Consider the following 19,999-nt stretch of genomic DNA (forward strand, 5'->3'; position numbering starts at 1 on the left):
CACCCAAGATATAAATTTCATCAGTGTATGAGTACTAGCCAAGGAAGGCAACATTTTTACAAAGAAATTCCAAGAAGGAGTTGAGACTTCGTAGGACAAAAATAACTTCTACAGAGGTGATGACTATACGCTTCCAGCTTCACAGCTTCCCACCATTGAGGAAGTAAATATGAAGCCATGGCGCATTAGGAATACAAACAATTACTGGGAAGCTGTCTGTGTGGCATCACAATAATATTCTGATAAACATACCACATCCCAAAACTCCTGTTTTGGTTAGGTTCATTGCTCGATGAATTTAGTCCTATTATTATTGATTTTAAAGGCAACTTCCAATGTTTGTTCTATTAAGTTCTTCCATTCTTTGTTGATGTTTCTGTCCACTGGAGACAAGCAGTAGAATGTCATCTGCAAACTAAGGGACAGACACATCCCATTAACATGTATTGCTTCTCTAGTTTCCTAATTTATAGGGCTAATGCCTTCGTCTAGAGTCTGAGCTTTCTCAGAACAGAGTGGTTACTGTGGAATCTGCTTCATTGACTCATATTTCAACTCTGAATTTCTTACTATACTCATAAAATCCAGTGCAAGATGTACAAGTGACATACTCCTGGTGTTTCAGGTAACATGTGTTTCTCTGTAACTTACTAAATAATAAGTTAAAGGAATATTTATTTAGGTAGGTAAAAGTAAGAAATATTTCTCTTTCTGCATAGTTATGAACATGATTTATTTAGTTATTTTTGAGAGTTACAGCAACAAGTTATATTTGTTAGTAACAGAACATTATTTTCTTTTATCATGTAGTTGAGGTATGAAGGCTGATCAGCAAAGACTGACACAGATTTTTTTCAAAGATGTTTATTACACCATTTCATTGTTTGCATGATCTTTTTAAAGTACTCCTGTCCTATTTAAATGAACTTTTTGTGGTGTCTCTACCAGTCCTCGAACACACGGTGCTGTCAGGTACTTGAGAATCACCTCACTTTTCTTGAGCACTGCTTCAGAGTTCTCAGTTTTCTTTCAGGATAATAATGATGCCACCATGACACATCACCAGTGATAATCAATTCCAGAAATGCATCTGCTCTATCAGCAGAGAGACGCAGCACCTCACAACTTGTCTCTATGCACATAGCCTTTTCTTCAGGACTCAACAGACATGGCACCCATTGGACACAAACATGGGTCGTATGCTGATGATCGTGCATAATTGCATCTCTTCCCTGTGTTATGTAATGCTGTCCACTGATTCTCACAGACAATCACAGCAGCTGTGTTGCTGTTGACCTCAGTTACAGCAGAAGCCAAAACACCAGGCCCACCTTGCCTAAAACAAACTATCTGGCCTTCTTTGACGTCCTCCAACAACCTAACTCTGTTGCACAAGGTAGTGCATCTTCACCATATTCTTGATGCAGCTTTTTGCAAGTCTTGTAAGTTTGATTTAAACAACTACAGAATGGTATTGCACCATACTGCTCCTCTCGCATCACCTCCATTGTTTGGTATGTAAAATGTAATGAGTGTCTACAGGATAGGGCATTACTACCAATCTACCAATACAAGAGTGCTGCCACCTTTGGACATTATGCATAAGAATTTGCTCTTTTCAGTCATTCATGGGACAGATAGGAAACTATCACGGCTACAGGCAAAAATCAGTCTCAGTCTTTGTTGATCAGTGCTAATATTTAAAACAACCATGTACAAATAAATTTAAATCAAATTTCTATCAGTTATAGTTAGGAGCTAGAAACAATGAAAGTTTTATGTGTGGCTGTAACATGTTGTACATAAATTTGCTGGCGTCACTGACTGACAAGCTTCCTCACTGCACTGTTTGAAGTGATAGGAGTTTGTGAGTTCAGTGAGATAAATATGATTCCTTCGATAGTCCCACAAAAAGAAATCCACTGATGGTAAATTGGGCAACAGTGCAATCCATTCCTGAGGACCAAGGTGTCCTAACCATCTTTCTGGAAATCTAGAGTTCAATTCCTGCATGTGATCACGTGCACTATGGGCTGGGCGACCATCATGCTACATTACCTAATTACTTTTGAGAAGATCACCTAAACTGTCAACGATAAAAACTATAAAATTTCTTGTCAAACATTCTCAGGTTCATATACATCACAATTTTCTGTACTGCTCTCTCCCCTCATATGTAATTTACGTTTAATAATAGAGCTTCAACTGATTTGCATTAACTTTCATCTGCTTATTCCTAGGCATCTTTATTGTCACATTTGGTAGATCTACTGCAATCACTTCATATGGTCTTTGGCATTATGCATGTATCTTCTTAGGAACACCCCTCCTTACAATCTCATCATACAAAAGAAATTTATCTCCTATCCTAAATATTTTTGGATTCTCCATCATGTCATAATGAGTCTTACTGATTTCTTTTAGCCCTTGTTTTCCTTTTCTTGTGTTACTTGGTATGCTTCTTGCATTCTAGTGTGCAACTGATATACTTATTTATCATAATTATACCAAACTTTGTTTTCCTTGTTCACTTTTCTCCTAAACACTAACTCGAAAGGTGTGTCCTCAGTGCTAATATGTGGCTATTGTATTAAAAAGTAAAATATGATATGGTACTCACAGATCACAGTTACTATGGTCCTCTCTTATGAAGTGTCACAAATATTCCACTGGTGTCTTGTAAGTTCTCTCGAGTGCCCCTTACATCTGTGGGTGAAACACTGTATCTGGACCTCCAGAACCTTAATAATTTGCATACTTCATTGAACACTTTACGTTAAAAATTTGACACCTGGTTTGTCAATAGCACTGATAGAATTCTGCACCTTAACACAATTTCTCTTACAAATTCCTGTCCCACTGTTCCAGTGTTCGGTCTCTTGATGGGCACTGCTAGTGTGAACTTACTCAGGTCATCTTGGAATATCAGGATGTATCAATTGCCACTTGTTGTTTTATCTAATGGCCCTATGATTCCTATGTTACATTTCTTGAATACTGCCATTATTCTGTCTGTAATTACTAGAGGTGCCTTTATTCTGCTCTGGATGGAATTTGTTTGGCCCCTGTTGCACTTCCTAATCTTTTCTTCTACCTCTCTTTTCATGCTTTCTGGTGCTTATAATTCTCTTTTCAGTCTGAGGTTCTGTGCATCCCTTGATGCAATGGGTTGTAGTGCATTTCCTTCATAATTCTGTCCTTTCCCTCTGTGCCAAATTCCTCATTTCCTTCCTCTTGTTTTTCATTTACCTAACCACTCTTGCACTGAAGTGCAAAAGAAACTGATATAGGCATGTGTATTCACGTACAGAGACAAGTAAACAGGAAGAATACAGTGCTGCTGTCAGCAACGCCTATATAATACAAGAAGTGTCTGGCTCAGTTGTTAGATCAGTTACTGTTGCTAAAATGGCAGGTTATGAAGATTTAAATGAGTTTGAACATTGTGTTTTAGACTGCACATGAATGATGGTACACAGCATCTCCGAGGTAGCGACGAAGTGGGGATTTTCCCATATGACCATTTCACAAGTGTACCGTAAATATAAGTAAACCAGTAAAACATCAACTCTCCAACATTGCTGTGGCCGGAAAAACATCCTTCAAGAATGGGACCAAAGACAATTGAAGAGAAGTGTTCAGTGTGACAGAACCTGCAGATTGCAAAGCCAGGCCATCAGCAAGTATCAGCGTGTGAATCATTCAACAAAACATCATTGATATGGGCTTTTGGAGCCACAGGCCCACTCATGTACCCCTGTTGAATGCTTTATTCCTTGCCTGGCCCATCAACACTGACAGCTGGACTGTTGATGACTGGAAACATGTTGCCTGGTCGGATGAGTTTCATTTCAAATTGTATCGAGCAGATGGTCATGTACGGGTATGGAGAGAACTTCATGAATATGTGGACCCTGCATGTTAGCAGGGGACTGTTCAAGCTGGTGGAGGCTCTGTAATGGTGTGAGGCATGTGCAATTGTAGTGATATGAGACGCCTGATACGTCTAGATATGACTGTGACAGGTGACATGCACGTGAGCATCCTGCCTGATCACCTTCATCCAGTCATGTCCTTTGTGCATTCCAATGGACTTGGGCAATTCCAGTAGGACAAAGCAACACCTCACATGTCAAGGATTGCTACAGCATGGCCCCAGGAAACTTTCTAAGTTTAAATAGTTCCACTGGCCACCAAACTCATCAGACATGAATGTTATTGAGCATATCAGGGATGCCTTGCAACATGCTGTTCAGGAGAGATCTCCATCCCTCATACTCTTATGAATTTGTGGACAGCCTTGCAGAATTCGTAGTGTCAATTCCCTGCAGCACTACTTCAGACATTAGTCGAGTTCTTGGCACATCATGTTGTGGCACATCTGCATGCTCGCGGGGGCTCTACACAATATTAGGCAGCTGTATCAGTTTCTTTGAGTCTTCATTGTATAAGGCCTGTATGTTTAATTATATCATATATATCATCAGACTGCATTCAATTTAATGCACCTGCATTTGTACTGAGTTTTCTTGGTTTCCACACAATGCCAGAAGAATACTCTTCTAGTTTCAACTTCCATTTTAGTACAAGTCCACATCAATGACTTATGATCTGTTATTAAGGGGAAATGCCTCTCATAGGCACATTGCCTGAACTGCTTTGTTGTCCACACGATTGCTAAGCATTCTAGCTCAGCTGGAGAATAGTTCCTTTCAACCGTATCAGTGACCTTGAAGCTTAGGTGATTGGTAAATTGGCACCTATCTTCGTTTGTCACAGAACTGTTTCCAACACCTCTTCAATTGTGCGTGTTGTTACTATAAACAATTTCTCAAAATCTTGGGAGTTCAATATATGACGATTTACTAATCTCTCACTCAATTTTTCAGATGCTTCTTGTTGTTGATCTTTCCATTCATATGGCACTTTGGTCTTCTGCAGTTTTACGCAATGGATTTGCAATTTTACTGAACTTTGGAATGAACTGATGGTAATGTCCACCCCAGCCCCATATACTCTTCTTAATTCCTTTGCGTATTGCAGAACTGAGAAGTATTCTACCTGTTCCACTTAACACTTGTCTTGCTCTACACCTTCATCCGGTGTTTCATATGATAAAAATATTACTTCCTTTCTCAGTAATTCAGACTTATCTGGTTGTAACTTTAACCTATGTGCCTTTAAAACATCCAACATTTGCTGCAGCTTTTCATTATGTTCCATTGATGAACCTCTGTAGCAGATTATGTCATCCAAATACGCTAAACACGTGCAATCCTTCCACGGCTACATTCATTAGTTTCTGGAATGTGCATTCTTTGGCAGCCTTTTATACTCATAGTGCTGACAATTTGCACTATGCCCTTTCTTTTCTCTGTCTGTTGGATCTGTCAAACTCTGATAGTACCCATTGATTAAATCCAAAACGTCCAATATCTCAATTCTCATGGAAATGGAAAAGGCTTCCCCGACTGAAATTTTGACCAGTTTTCTATAGTTGGTTGTGAATCTGTATTTCATACTGGCATCTTTTTTTCTCTTATTAATGGTTTCATTGATTTGCTCCTGTAATACCACCATTTGTCACCTTTTAAATAAATAAAAAAAAAAAAGTTGCAGTATGCGATATAAAGTTTGTCCAACTTGTGTTGATCCTTTTTGTTCAAATGATCAGATTGGCTGCTTCTCTAACCTGGGTGATACAATTTCTGTTCAGGCCCAAACCATTTGATACTGTCTGCATTGATGTCACTTTCTCTATTGGTACCCCTAATACTTATGTAGCTCTGAGATCATACCCTGTCTCATTCATATTCAGTATGCTGAGAATACATACCTGTCATTACTTCCTGTTTGGCAGTAGTAACTTATTTTTCATTACAGGAATTTGATCTTGTTTCTATGCATATCCTTTAATTTTTTTTCTTCATTAGGGCCGATTCTCATGTCACTTTCTGGCCCCGCACTACCTTACCTTAAAGATAACTCATCACTTTTTGTCTCACAACTTACCTTTGATTTGCATAGCTTATTTTTTACTTCACCTCTTTGTGATGTACGCTGTTTTGTCGTATTTCCCTCACATGTGTGACTTACCTTTTTATTCATAGATTCTTTTAGACATCTACCAAAACTGTTCATTTCCACCTTCTTTGCAGTCTGACTCACAGACTGCCACAAAGCTTGTCTTCTTTGATTATGTATCAATTTTATGAGTTATCTTTTAATTTGTTTTCCATTAACTGTGATTGTTACCTGCCCATAGATTTCATAGAAATTTGAAGTGTTACTTCTGTCTCTGCCAGTGTCAGCAGTGGGATATTTTGACCATGTATACTAATTGCCCTGCCTCCATAATTAATCAAAATCTTTTGCTTCCTCAAGAATTCACATCCTACTAGACTGCCTAAGGAATATTCAACCTTTTTCATATGACTTGGAACTCGCACTTCACTGGCACTTTCCCTTCTATTAATAAAAGCAGATCTATAGATCCTAACAGCCCACTGTACTTTTCAATCTATCAACATCTTTCCTGCTATTTAAGGCTCCTTTTGTGAGTCTCTCTTCCTTTATAGGTCTTGTATGTGCTCTGGTATCTATTAATAACTTAACTGCCTTCCTAATTCATTAATTAAAACTTCCAGGCTGAATTGCCATGGTCCATATATAAAACTTCTTCTCTTTCCTGACGTTTCGTTGCCTACTATAGGCAACATCTTCCAAGGTGAGTCGGCAACTCACCTCAGAAGATGTTGCCTGCAGTAGGCAACAAAATGTCAGGAGGGAGAAGAAGTTTTATATATGGACCACGGCAATTCAGCACAGAAGTTTTAATTAATGAAGATGCCGGCCGTGAAAGCTTACATGTTATGATTTGCCTTCCTAATTCCTAGTAATATGCCATCATAATTTCGTTTCATGCTTCACAGTCAGTGGCTCTAACTTTTGGCCATTTTGTCATGGTAATGTGTGACTGCTTATTCAAACCATTAGTTTCCCTTATTACTTGTTGGTACAGTCCCTAAATTCTCATTGCATTGGGTTCTAATGTGTTATGTGTTTTACAATCCTGTGTTTGATGCTTGTGCCTTTTGCAATTTTCACAAATCGTTATCTTTTTACATTCAATGTCAATGTGTCCTTGTTTATCACAGTGATGACAAAAGTTCTGGAAGCTCTTATCTTCTTGCACCTTCATGGGTGTCGCTAGTCAATGTACTCTTGTGCTCCTCTTTGACTTCTCACCATCTCTAGCCATGTGACCCCTCTGTCCACAGTTATAACATTCAGTGTTCGAATTCCTTACAAACTATTCTTGGGAAGTGACCCTTTTCTTCGATGGTTAAAACATGCTTTCCTCTTGCAGTGTGCCACCTAAGCAAATTTGTCCACCCTGCTTTCTTCAATTGTCTGAATGCTGTCACTTGCTAGGCCCTGTATGAAGGAAGACCATCCTAGTGCACATACCAGTTCTAGTTCACTGTATGGTTGTGCTGTCTCATACTCTTGATCAGGTGGTCGAGCAGCTGGTGGGGTATAGCCTCCCATTCTTGCACCAGTGCCTGTCAGAGCTCCTGAAGTGTTGTAGGGGTTTGAAGACATGCAGTGATACATCGACCGAGAGCATCCCAGACATGCTCGATGGAGTTTAGGTCTGGAGAACAGGCAGGCCACTCCATTTGCCTGATATCTTCTGTTTCAAGGTACTCCTCCATGATGGCAGCTCACTGGCGCCATGAGTTTTCATCTGTAAGGAGGAAGGTGGGACCCACTGCACCCCTGAAAAGGCAGACATACTGGTGCAAAATGATGTCCTGATATACCTGACCTGTTACAGTTCCTCTGTCAAAGACATGCAGGGGTGTACGTGCACCTATCATAATCCCACCTCACGCCATAAAACCACTACCTCCATACAGGTCCCTTTCAAGGACATTAAGGGGTTGGTATCTGGTTCCTGGTTCACACTAGATGAAATCACTGTTCAGACTATACCTGGACTCGTCTGTGAACATAACCTGGGACGACTGTTCCAATGACCATGTACTGTGTTCTTGACACCAGGCTTTACGGGCTCTCCTGTGACCAGGGGTCAGTGGAATGCACCTGCAGGTCTCTGGGCGAATAAACCATGTCTGTTCCGTCGTCTGAAGACCGTATGTCTAGAGACAACTGTTCCAGTTGCTGCAGTAAGGTCCCGAGCAAGGCTACCTGCAATACTCCGTGGCCGTCTGCGGGCACTGATGGTGAGATATCGGTCTTCTTGTGGTGATGTACACTGTGGACGTCCCGTACTGTAGCGCCTGGACACGTTTCGTGTCTGCTGGAATCGTTGCCATAATCGTGATATCACACATTGTTCTACGACCTGCTGTGTTTGACCAGCCTCCAGTCGCCATAGTATTCTACCCCTCATAATGTCATCAATATGTGTTCTTTGAGCCATTTTCAACACACAGTCACCATTAGCACGTCTGAAAACATCTGAACACTTACTCACTGCACCATACTTGGACATGCACCAACACACCCTTGTGTATGTGGACTGCTGCCAGTGCCACCGTGTGATGACCGCAGGTCAAATGCACCACATGGTCATACCCCGAGGTGATTTAAACCCACAAACCGCCCACCAGAGTGTTGTCTCATCATGTATCAACATTACCCTTAATTTATGAGCATGAGTGTATGTTACCTAGATAAATGTATTCTGAAAATTTCATATATTAATAATTTTTGGTATTGTGACTTTCTTTCTGTGTATGTAACATCACAGTAGTTAACGATAGGCTCTAAGATTTGATGAAGTGAAAGTTCAGCACCCGTAGCTCTACACAGCTCAGATTTTTGGGAATTTATGAATTGTTGCAACACCAGAGCATTGTGCCCTCATGTATATTACTACTACTACGTGATCAGGCCCAGTGGACCGCACGCATCTACAAGTTTCCTCCTCCACTGCATTCTGTCCATTGCTGCTATCAGCCATTCGTCCACAGCTATTGACACTTGGTTTAAATCTTCATGGAGTCCATCCCTCCAATGCTTCTTGGGTCTCCCTGGCTGTCTCTTTCCTGTAGGTGTGAAATCCAGGAGCTTCCGAGGCCATCTGTGATCCTCTATCCGGGCCACATGGCCGGCCCAGTGCATTCGTTTGGCTTTGACAGTTCCTGCTATGTTGGGCTGCTGGTATAGTTCCTCAAGCTCTTGGTTGTATCTGATCCTCGATTCCCCTGTATCTGCATCCAGAACCGGACCGAAGATCTTCCGAAGCACTTTTCTCTCAAAAACAAGGAGCTTATGGAAGTCCTGTTTCCAGATACTCCATGTCTCACAGCCATATAGAACAACAGGCTGGATCAGGGTTTTGTACAGTCGAATCTTGATTTGTCTGGAGAGAGATTTGGACCAAAGCAGTTGTGCTAGGCTGTGGTAAGATCAGTTTCCTGCTTGTATTCTGAAATTTACCTCTGCTTCACATGACGAGTTCTCAGTGAAAAGTGCCCCTAGGTATTTGAATTCTTGCACTCCCTTGTAGGAATGGTTCGCAACCTGCTGTGATTGTAGATGATCAGCAGTCTGACAATGGCCACACGTCATAATGAGGTACTCTGTCTTGGCTTCGTTTATGCTTAGACGAAATTTGCTGGCAGCCTCCTTTAGTGCTTTGATCATTGCTTACATATTTATGAAACAGTAGCTGAGCAGCAACTTAGAATACTAAATGTGTATGGAGTGAGATACACTCACATTTACTGCCACGCAGGGTTCCAGTGTAGCAGTGAAGGAGCTACAGGAGAAGCTAGAGGCAGCGGAGGCCGCGCGGAAGAAAGCGGAGGCAGAGCTGTCATCTTCCAGGACGGAGTCCGCGAGGCTGGAGGAGGAGGTGCACGACCTGGAGCAGCAGCTGGGCGAGGGTGAGGAGGAGAGGGAGCAGTTGGTGCGCAAGTTGGAGCTCGCGGAGCGCGGCCGGCGGGAAGCGGAGGCGGAGCAGCGCCGGCTGCGGCAGCTGCTGCAGGAAGCCGAGGAGCAGCGCCGCCAGATGGAGGCGCGTGTCGCCACCCTGGAGAGGCGCCTCACCATGGCGCAGGACAGTGCACCGGCACCGCGGGCCGCGGCGGGGGCGTTTGTCACCATGGAGACGAGGGCTGCAGCTGACAGGTGTGTTACTGTACTGGCAGCTACTTGTACCACCACCACTAATACCCTTTGTACTAATATGCATATTAGCGACAAAACACTTAATAAAGAAATACATGACCCCAACACCAGAGATAGAGAGAGATCTCACGATATCTCTCATAGGACAACACTTTGTGAGAAAAGCACTCACTATGCAGGCATAAAACTACTGAATTGCTTCCATCCTCATACTGTATTTACTCAAATCTAAGCCGCACTTGAATCAAAGCTGCACCTGAAAAATGAGACTCGGAATCAAGGAAAAAAAAATTTCCCAAATCTAAGCCGCACCTGAAATTTGAGACTCGAAATTTAAGTGGAGAGAAAAGTTTTAGACCGCACCTCCAAATCAAAACAAAGTTGGTCTATTGTAACATGAGATACAATTTAGGTCAAATGGATAAAGATACAGCTACAGTAGTTTGGTTCGAGTCGTAAACTTAGCAGTTAAGCTTTCCAGGTACCCATTGCTACGCGTCAGGCACTCCGTCCGTATTTATACGGGTACCCTTCCTTTTTCATGTGCTTCATCTGGCTTGAATCGGTTGCTTATTTTGCTTTGATCTGATAAGTGCCATTATCTTTGTTATAGGTGTTTACGTCACTCTAAGCTTAAAATGCATTATTGTACTTCGTCATGCATTGTTTGTCGCATTTTGATAATGAGTGTTTAGGACCTGTCACCGCTTGCGGCATGGCTTGCTTCTGTGTGTGCTACCGCCTCTTACAATAAAAAAAAAAAAGAGAAATTGTCTCATTAGTGAAACAATGGCAAGAGACTGCTATTTGCTGTTACTTACACTGCTGCTTTCTTAGATAATGATCAACAAGAACCAAATAATAGACTTCGTATGATAGAAGGTGTTCTGAACGTTTTCTCCGTTTGAAAATTTTTGCAGACGCCTCTTTAGTATATTATATTCTGCACAGAAATGAGATTCATCTTAGATTTAAAAATCTAGTCAGTTGCTGTGCTTCATTTCTGACTATATCACTGATCAGCATAAGAATAATACGCATATAAACATGACATGATATGTATATCCTTCCGGGTTTGCTGTTGTCTCACTCTAGTTTTGTAGTTTATTAGGCAGACAGGATTTAAATGAGATAGCAGCAAACATGAAAGAATACATGGCAAATGTTTACATTCTTCTACCTTTTCTTTTAATTTATTTACTGACGCAGAGGTTTTGGCGCCAGTTTTTACCTTTGTGCCTCGAAAGCATGCCTGTATAGCACTACATATATTTGATGGCAGAAGTTAGTTGTGGCGGCACCTACCAACATTTTTCAGAACTTACCGCGGCCGGTTTTTGGATTACAGAAACTGGAAAAAAAGTGTGGCTTAGATTTGAGTAAATACAGTATCTCCAAATTGCCCATTACAGAAATAAAAAAGAAATTAAAATTATGGCTTCTAAATAATCCTGTGTATTCAGTAGATGAGTTTCTACATTTAGTACACTTGTTTGGTGGAAGACCCTTTTTCTAAAAATATATGTATCTCAGATCGTAGACTGTGTCACAAACTGTAAATACATGAATCTCAGATCTGAAGGCTGTGTCACAAACTGTAAATTTCCTGATCTATGTATTGCAATAGCAAGTTAATTTTATATATAGTCCATATATGAAGGGCTTATTTCAGTAGTGGTACAAGTCCATTTTTGTTCATTCTGAGATACAGAGTCCTAAAGTTAAATGAGCGCTGAAAAATCTGCAGTTGAAATACCAGAAATATTCAAGCATATGGCTTCTTGCTAGAGATGAACCTTTCTTTCTGTTTGTTTGGATCATTAATTTCAGAAGCATTATAGGCAGAAAAGTGGAGGTAATGGACTTGTACCACTATTGAAATAAGCCCTTCATATGTAACATTGTCGTCTCAACTAAATTTAGAAAAAATTGCATAGATAATAATACCAGGCAATAATATGTAACTCTTGTAAGTAAAACTCTGACTTATCCAGAAGACTGGGTGGAAAAAAAAGAAAATTTACAATCAGTTGATTTTGGATAAAAAATAAATAAATAAATTGTAATAACACTTAATGGCAACAGGAAATGTAATGGGCACTCAAATGAAAACCAAACACCTATCACAACAGAGCCGTGGAATGGTTCCTTTCAAAAGTAATCAACACACATGTGAAGATATTTATCCCTCTGGGAGATGAGATGATAAATGAAGAATGCGGCCAGCTGCTAATGGATCCACAATGGCACCCATTTTTGTTTTCTTTTGTCTGACTGAAACTGATGTCCACACACATTCTTCTTCTGGTCACAAACTATGAGGAAATCCAAAGGTGAAAGATTCAATTTGTATGGAGGATTTTGCATTGTTTCCCAACCAATCACTAAAGTGTAGCCTCCATACAGTTGGCAGAGTGGGGTGGACATTGTCTTCTAAAAGGATGATTCCATCTGACAGCATTCCTTGGCATTTTGACTTTATGGCAGGTCACTATACCTGCAAAGTTTCTTAATAGCAGTATGCATTAGTTGTGGTCCCACACTCAAGGAACTCTACAAGCAGAGGGCACCTGCAGTTGAAGAAGAAGGTCACCGTAACCTTTACTAGAATGTGCGTGAAGAGCTTTGAATTTCTTTGGCAGAAGATGTGGGATGTTTCCATTGAAGACTTGGGTAAAGCATGTCAACTGTGAAACAAATAGGCAGTTGATGGAATGGGGTCACACAAGCTCCCCTAAGAAACCAGGGAAGTGTTTGCAAATACTGTCAGCAAGAGAGATCATAGCTACCGTGTTTTGAAACTGAGTTTAGAGAGTGATTCTCGATGAGTTTGTTGAACATGGCACAACGATTACCTCAGAGAGGTATTGTCAGACACTGATTAAGTGAAAGTGGGTGATACAAAACAAGCATTGGGGGAAACTTAGCACAAAAGTTTTGTTTTTTCACAACACACATGGCCAATCATACATCAGAGCTCCTATGGGGTTTTGGATGGGAGGTGTTTGATTATCCACCAAACAGTCCAGATATGGTGCTGAATGACTACCACCTCTTCCCAGCAATGAAGGTATGGTTCGTAATATAACACTTTGATACTGACACTGAACAGCATGCTGGTGCAAACCAGTGGTTGCAATTTGCAAGTGGCAGATTTCTACCAAGAAGGTATTCAGAAACTTGTGCCATGGTATTATAAGTATGTCAGTTTGAATGGCAATTATGTAGGAAGTTGTTTAAGAGTTTGTCTTTAAAATGTATATAATAAAATTTGGTTTTTGCATACTATTAATTTTTTATTTAAAAATGTCTGTTACTTTCTGGATAGCCCTTCTATGACCATTGAAACATACCATTGCTGACAGGTAGCCTATCTCAGTGGGAAATTTTGGTTGTGTATCTGCAATTTCTGAGTACTGTGACACTCTTCATACACTTCATACACTTGACAAGGCATCTTTTTAGTCAGTCACTCACTGTTCCTGTAATGAGTGTGCCCTTCTGTAATGGAGTGTATTTTGTGGTCAAGCTTTGTGGTAATCCACTTCTACTACTAGTAATGCTAATACTAATTATAATACAAATATGGTGACCCCTGGCAGCAACAGCTAATATAAACACCAAAGGTAGGATATTGGGGGATGCAGGAATCAAATACTCTTGCAGCTGTAAACATTTAGGCTTTCTGTGATCTTCTAAAATAACTTCACTTAACACCACAGCAGAGGCTCTTTCCCATCCATATCCACTTGAGTCAGCGCACCATCCTTAATTCACTCATTGTCAGTGAGATGTTAAATATTGATCTGTTAGCTACCTGAATAACTACTAAATATCTACAGCAGTACATTCTACTTTATTTCAGTATTACCCAACTGTGTATGCTATCTGAGTGAGATGAGTAGCTTACATTCTTCAACATCTACTAATTGAGATATGTGGCAGGGATGAGGTGAGAAATAGATGTACAACTCTTTCACACGTAAAACTTGTCTGAGCTGTTTTGTCTCATTCCAGTCACACTGTCTGCGATGGAATGTTGAAGGATAATCTGCTTCTTTCCTTCCTTCTATATTTTGTACCTCATCATGCTTCTAAATGTTATTGGCTAATTTATATGTTAAAAGGAGATTAATCGCCTGTAAAATGTAACCTCTGTGGGTACAGCTTTCTCCTGGCTCACCATCTTCTGCTGCTGAGTGAGGTGGCAAAAAGGGTATGCCAGTGGGCTTGTATTTAAGATCTGTAGATTTGAAATTCAGTGGAGTGATCCCAGTCTTTATTTGGAGTCACTTTGGTCAGAATTATTGCTCAACTGTGGCTATCAGTTTCTAACTGAGATTTTGTGCAATTTAAAATGTCCTGAATGTTGACAAGGCATCTTTTTAGTCAGTCACTCACTGTTCCTGTAATGAGTGTGCCCTTCTGTAATGGAGTGTATTTTGCGGTCAAGCTTTGTGGTAATCCACACTATTTCATGTTTTTCATACTTCTTTTCCATATAAATATCACATGATATACATATAGAGTTATGTTCATTTTAATATAAAAGCATTGTTTACATAGCAGTTAATATTATTGTTAGTATTATTATTATAGTTACTAAGATGTACTTTTTTCATTAAATGAATATTTACTCATGAATAAATGACAATAGCAAAATAACATATGTGTATGAAGAGTGTCACAGTACTCAGAAATTGCAGATACACAACCAAAATTTGACTTTGTGGAGGCCGGCCGGAGTGGCCGAGTGGTTCTAGGCACTTCTGTCTGGAACCGCCCGACCGCTAGAGTCGCAGGTTTGAGTCCTGCCTCAGGCATGGATGTGTGTGATGTCCTTAGGATAGTTAGGTTTAAGTAGCTCTAAGTTCTAGGGGACTGATGACCTCAGACGTTAAGTCCCATAGTGCTCAGAGCCATTTGAACCATTTGACTTTGTGGATCGTGTTCTACGCAAAAGTGGTGGATCAGAATCTGCAAAAAGAAGGGAATCAAATTGTACACTAAACTGAATGTGACACATTATTGAGTTTAATTATACCATGGAAGCTGATGAATGAAATTAAGAGATAGCAGATTGCTGGTGAACTCTGTTGGTGAGCAGCTGTGACAGTGGAAAGGACGTCACTGATGAGTTCATGGTCATTCCATGATAAAATCCCAATCTTTCTCCCACTCTCACCACTACGGACGGTGTTGTCAGCAGCATCAGCCGGTCTCCGTCCCGCGAGGAGGAGTCGCGAGCCAGGCAGAACCGGCCGTGGCTGCAGCAGACGTCTGTCACGCAACAGGCTGCTCCGTCGCAGAGGTCGCCCCCTGCCACTGAGGGAGACAGCAGCTCCAGTGGTGACCAGAGGCAGCAGCAGGAGAAAGGACAGCAGCAGGAGAAGGGACAGCAGCGCGAACAGCAGCAGGGACAGCAACGCGCGAGCGGTGTCGCGGACGAGCGCCGCACTCTCAGTGCCAGCAAGGCCGCCGAACTGGAACTCTTCAAGCGTGAGGTTAGATCCCGTGTGTCCGGGTTCGTGTCTAGTCGAGGCACCCACCTGTGCATTCATTTCAATGTCTTTAATGGTATTAGAAGTTGAAGGAATCCAGAGTGTGCCCACACGGTAACAGCATTTACAGAATGGGGAAAAAGCACTACAAGTATACAGAGAAGGGTAGCATGAATGGTCACAGGTTTGTTTGATCCATGGTAGAGTTTCACAGAGATTCTGAAGGAACTGAACTGGAAGAATCTTGAAGACAGACATAAACTATCACAAGAGAGTCTATTAATAAAGTTTCAAGAACCAGCTTTAAATAATGATTCTAGGAATATACTATAATCTATGTATCACTCACATAGGGATTGTGAGTATAAGATTAGAATAATTACTACATGCACAGAAGCATTCAGACATTCATTCTTGCTGCACTCTATACGTGAAAGGAACGGAAAGAAACCATAATAATTGGTACAGTGGAATGTACCCTCTGCCGTGCACTTCAGGGTGATTTGCAGAGTATAGATGAAGATGCAAATGTAGATACTGAAACAAATCTCTTTGACTGTGTGGTCTTTGCTTTCCATGTTTTGGGAAGAGGTAGTACGGACCAAAACAAGAAAAGAATTTCCGGTAAGCATGGCTTTAAAACATTCAACTCAAGAGCTAGTAGCACTTGTCCATTAGAATAAATGTGTTTGACAGCAGTGAAGATGAACAAATGCACATAGATTTTAAGATATGTGCCTTAGAACATTCTCTTGCTGGCCTTTTTTTTCTATTTTTGGTCTATCCTACCAGATCTGTAGAAGAGATTTGTTTCACAGTATTGAAAATGAAGAAGTGCTCATAACTCTTAAGGTAAATATTTTAGAGCCCATGTTTACTAGACTTTCTTGCTTTGAATGATTGTTCTTGTCATCTCTCTTAATACTCACCATTCCTCCTGCGACACCCTGCACAATTTTATAATAAATCACTGTGGTACCTTTAAGTACCACAAACTTGGTCCCAGTTAACTCTATTACATCATAGTGTTTCTACAAAGATTCTGACCTTACAAATTATTCAGTTTTTCTATTTGTAATTCATAATATTACCACATCAATGTATACTTCTTGCACTAGTGACATTTTGGATTTCTTTTACACATTTTTTTTTCTGATTTTGAGCTGTAACATTTGCTCACATTTATACATTACTTACTTAATAAAATGTATTTAGTTTTGCGAGAAACATAAATTTTTGGATAAAACACAGAATTTCATGATATTGAACTATTTCCTACATATTATCAAATCACCATCACTGCAGTTATAAATATGAAATTATGTCCACAGATTTGAAATAGACTAATAAACTCTCATTTATCTATATTTGTCAGCTGCCTAACAACCAATATTCTCAAACGGAATATTGTTTCTCTATTACAGAAAAAATCAGTATTTTGAATCAGTCATGTGGGTGGTATCGATCAGTTTATAGTATGTTGGTATTGGCAGTTCATTAACTTCCTATTTCATTAGTTACATCTTAAAGTGTACAAATATATTAATATTGGGTCCTCCTGGTTCTTGTTATATATTAATGATCTACCATCATCCAGCTGATATACTTCCCACCCCACCTCAAACATCTAGAACACCTTTGCCTCTCCTTCACCTCCTGTAAACTTGAATCCCAGTAGCCCACAGTCTCCTCCATACTTAAGAGTCTGGCCTATTACTGTGTGCCTAGCAACACGCCCACATTCCCCCCATCTCAAAACGCTCCATGTCCTTTACCTGTGTAATTTCTACTGCCTTCCCCAACCACACTGTCATGTCTACTGTGTAATCTCCGCTTTCTTCCTGCCATGACCTACTCTACCCTACCCATCACATCCCAAATGGTAGCTCCAACCCACATAGACATCCCACATCTTTTCCATATACATACTTCTCCAGTACAGCGGACACCCCAGTCACCATCCACAGCTACCAGCAGCATCCCACATACCATCCTCATAACCAATACAGCGCTGAGGGTTGAGAATATGACAGTGTGAAAGCTACAAGACACACAGAAGAGAGACATAGATCAGTGGACAGAATAACTCTCGAAGTTTTTAACTTACATTACATATGCACAACATGGACACCATTTGTTTCATGGCAAGGTATCTGCATGCAGTTAATTGTAGCTGCCTGGGAAGGCATAATGACAGCCCCTCACTTTGGAAATTGTTCGTTGAGTTGCCTGTCTGCAGGTGTAAACTACTTTGATGTAACAACATGGAATCAATGATAGGTTTACAGGGGTCCATGAAGCAAGCCATCAATCTTTTGAAAGCTAGAATACCTGGTTCAGTACAACACATGAAGGTAAAAACAGTCACTGTTCAAGAAATTGAAAGAGTTATTAAATCCCTGAAAAGTAAAACCTCTGCTGGAATTGACAACATTTCTAACAAATTATTAAAATACTGCTCCAGCCATGTAAGTAAAGTCCTTTGCCACATTTTTGATGCGTCACTTAAGCAAGGAAAAGTTCCTGAGAGGCTTAAGTATGCAGTTGTAAAACTGCTGTATAAGAAGGGGGATAAGACGGATACTGCTCACTATAGGCCAATATCACTACTGACAAGCTTTTCAAAGGTTTTAGAGAAACTAATGCATGCCGGCATAGTTAAGCATCTCAGTGAACACAACATCTTCAGCAAAAGTCAGTTTGGATTTCAGAAAGGTTTGTCAACAGAAGATGCAATATTTGCATTTACTGGCAAACTCTTGGACTCCATCAACAAAAAACTGAAAGTGATTGGCATATTTTGTGACCTAACAAAAGCATTTGAATGTGTAAATCACCAAATTCTTTTACAAAAAGCTGCACATGTCGGTATAAGTGGTGCAGCAGGGAAATGACTTGACTCATAACTGTCAAACAGTAAACAAAAAGTTGTAGTCGATAGTCAAGATGGTGTCTCAGTATCTTCAGAATGAGGTACCATCACATGTGGAGTGCCGCAGGGCTCAGATCTGGGCTCCCTACTTTTTATTATACACTCCTGGAAACTGAAATAAGAACACCGTGAATTCATTGTCCCAGGAAGGGGAAACTTTATTGACACATTCCTGGGGTCAGATACATCACATGATCACACTGACAGATCCACAGGCACATAGACACAAGCAACAGAGCATGCACAATGTCGCCACTAGTACAGTGTATATCCACCTTTCACAGCAATGCAGGCTGCTATTCTCCCATGGAGACGATCGTAGAGATGCTGGATATAGTCCTGTGGAACGGCTTGCCATGCCATTTCCACCTGGCGCCTCAGTTGGACCAGGGTTCGTGCTGGACGTGCAGACCGCGTGAGACGACGCTTCATCCAGTCCCAAACATGCTCAATGGAGGACAGATCCGGAGATCTTGCTGGCCAGGGTAGTTGACTTACACCTTCTAGAGCACGTTGGGTGGCACGGGATACATGCGGACGTGCATTGTCCTGTTGGAACAGCAAGTTCGTGTAGGAGATCGCTCCCCACACCATGATGCCGGGTGTTGACCCTGTGTGCCTCAGTCGTATGCAGTCCTGATTGTGGCGCTCACCTGCACGGCGCCAAAAACGCATACGACCATCATTGGCACCAAGGCAGAAGCGACTCTCATCGCTGAAGACGACACGTCTCCATTCGTCCCTCCATTCACGCCTGTCGCGACACCATTGGAGGCGGGCTGCACGATGTTGGGGCATGAGCGGAAGACGGCCTAACGGTGTGCAGGACCGTAGCCCAGCTTCATGGAGACGGTTGCGAATGGTCCTCGCCGATACCCCAGGAGCAACAGTGTCCCTAATTTGCTGGGAAGTGGCGGTGCGGTCCCCTACGACACTGCGTAGGATCCTACGGTCTTGGCGTGCATCCGTGCGTTGCTGCGGTCCGGTCCCAGGTCGACGGGCACGTGCACCTTCCGCCGACCACTGGCGACAACATCGATGTACTGTGGAGACCTCACACCCCACGTGTTGAGCAATTCGGCGGTACGTCCACCCGGCCTCCCGCATGCCCACTATACGCCCTCGCTCAAAGTCCGTCAACTGCACATACGGTTCACGTCCACGCTGTCGCGGCATGCTACCAGTGTTAAAGACTGCGATGGAGCTCCGTATGCCACGGCAAACTGGCTGACACTGACGGCGGCGGTGCACAAATGCTGCGCAGCTAGCGCCATTCGACGGCCAACACCGCGGTTCCTGGTGTGTCCGCTGTGCCGTGCGTGTGATCATTGCTTGTACAGCCCTCTCGCAGTGTCCAGAGCAAGTATGGTGGGTCTGACACACCGGTGTCAATGTGTTCTTT

At 41.6% G+C, this 19,999-nt stretch overlaps 1 protein-coding gene across 2 annotated transcripts in view; it reads left to right on the forward strand.

The window, feature by feature from the left end:
- Positions 1–19,999, forward strand: part of LOC124552408 (plectin-like) — a 219,495-nt gene that overhangs the window by 46,552 nt on the left and 152,944 nt on the right. Inside the window, exons 3-4 of one of the 2 annotated variants that reach the window (XM_047126671.1) lie at positions 9,770–10,164; positions 15,371–15,668. In XM_047126671.1, coding sequence (XP_046982627.1) covers positions 9,770–10,164; positions 15,371–15,668 — 693 coding nt within the window. The remainder of the gene's footprint in view (positions 1–9,769; positions 10,165–15,370; positions 15,669–19,999) is intronic. The other variant, XM_047126672.1, reaches the window with a different exon arrangement.

Source organism: Schistocerca americana, chromosome 10, assembly GCF_021461395.2.
Source record: "Schistocerca americana isolate TAMUIC-IGC-003095 chromosome 10, iqSchAmer2.1, whole genome shotgun sequence".
NCBI lineage: Eukaryota > Metazoa > Arthropoda > Insecta > Orthoptera > Acrididae > Schistocerca > Schistocerca americana.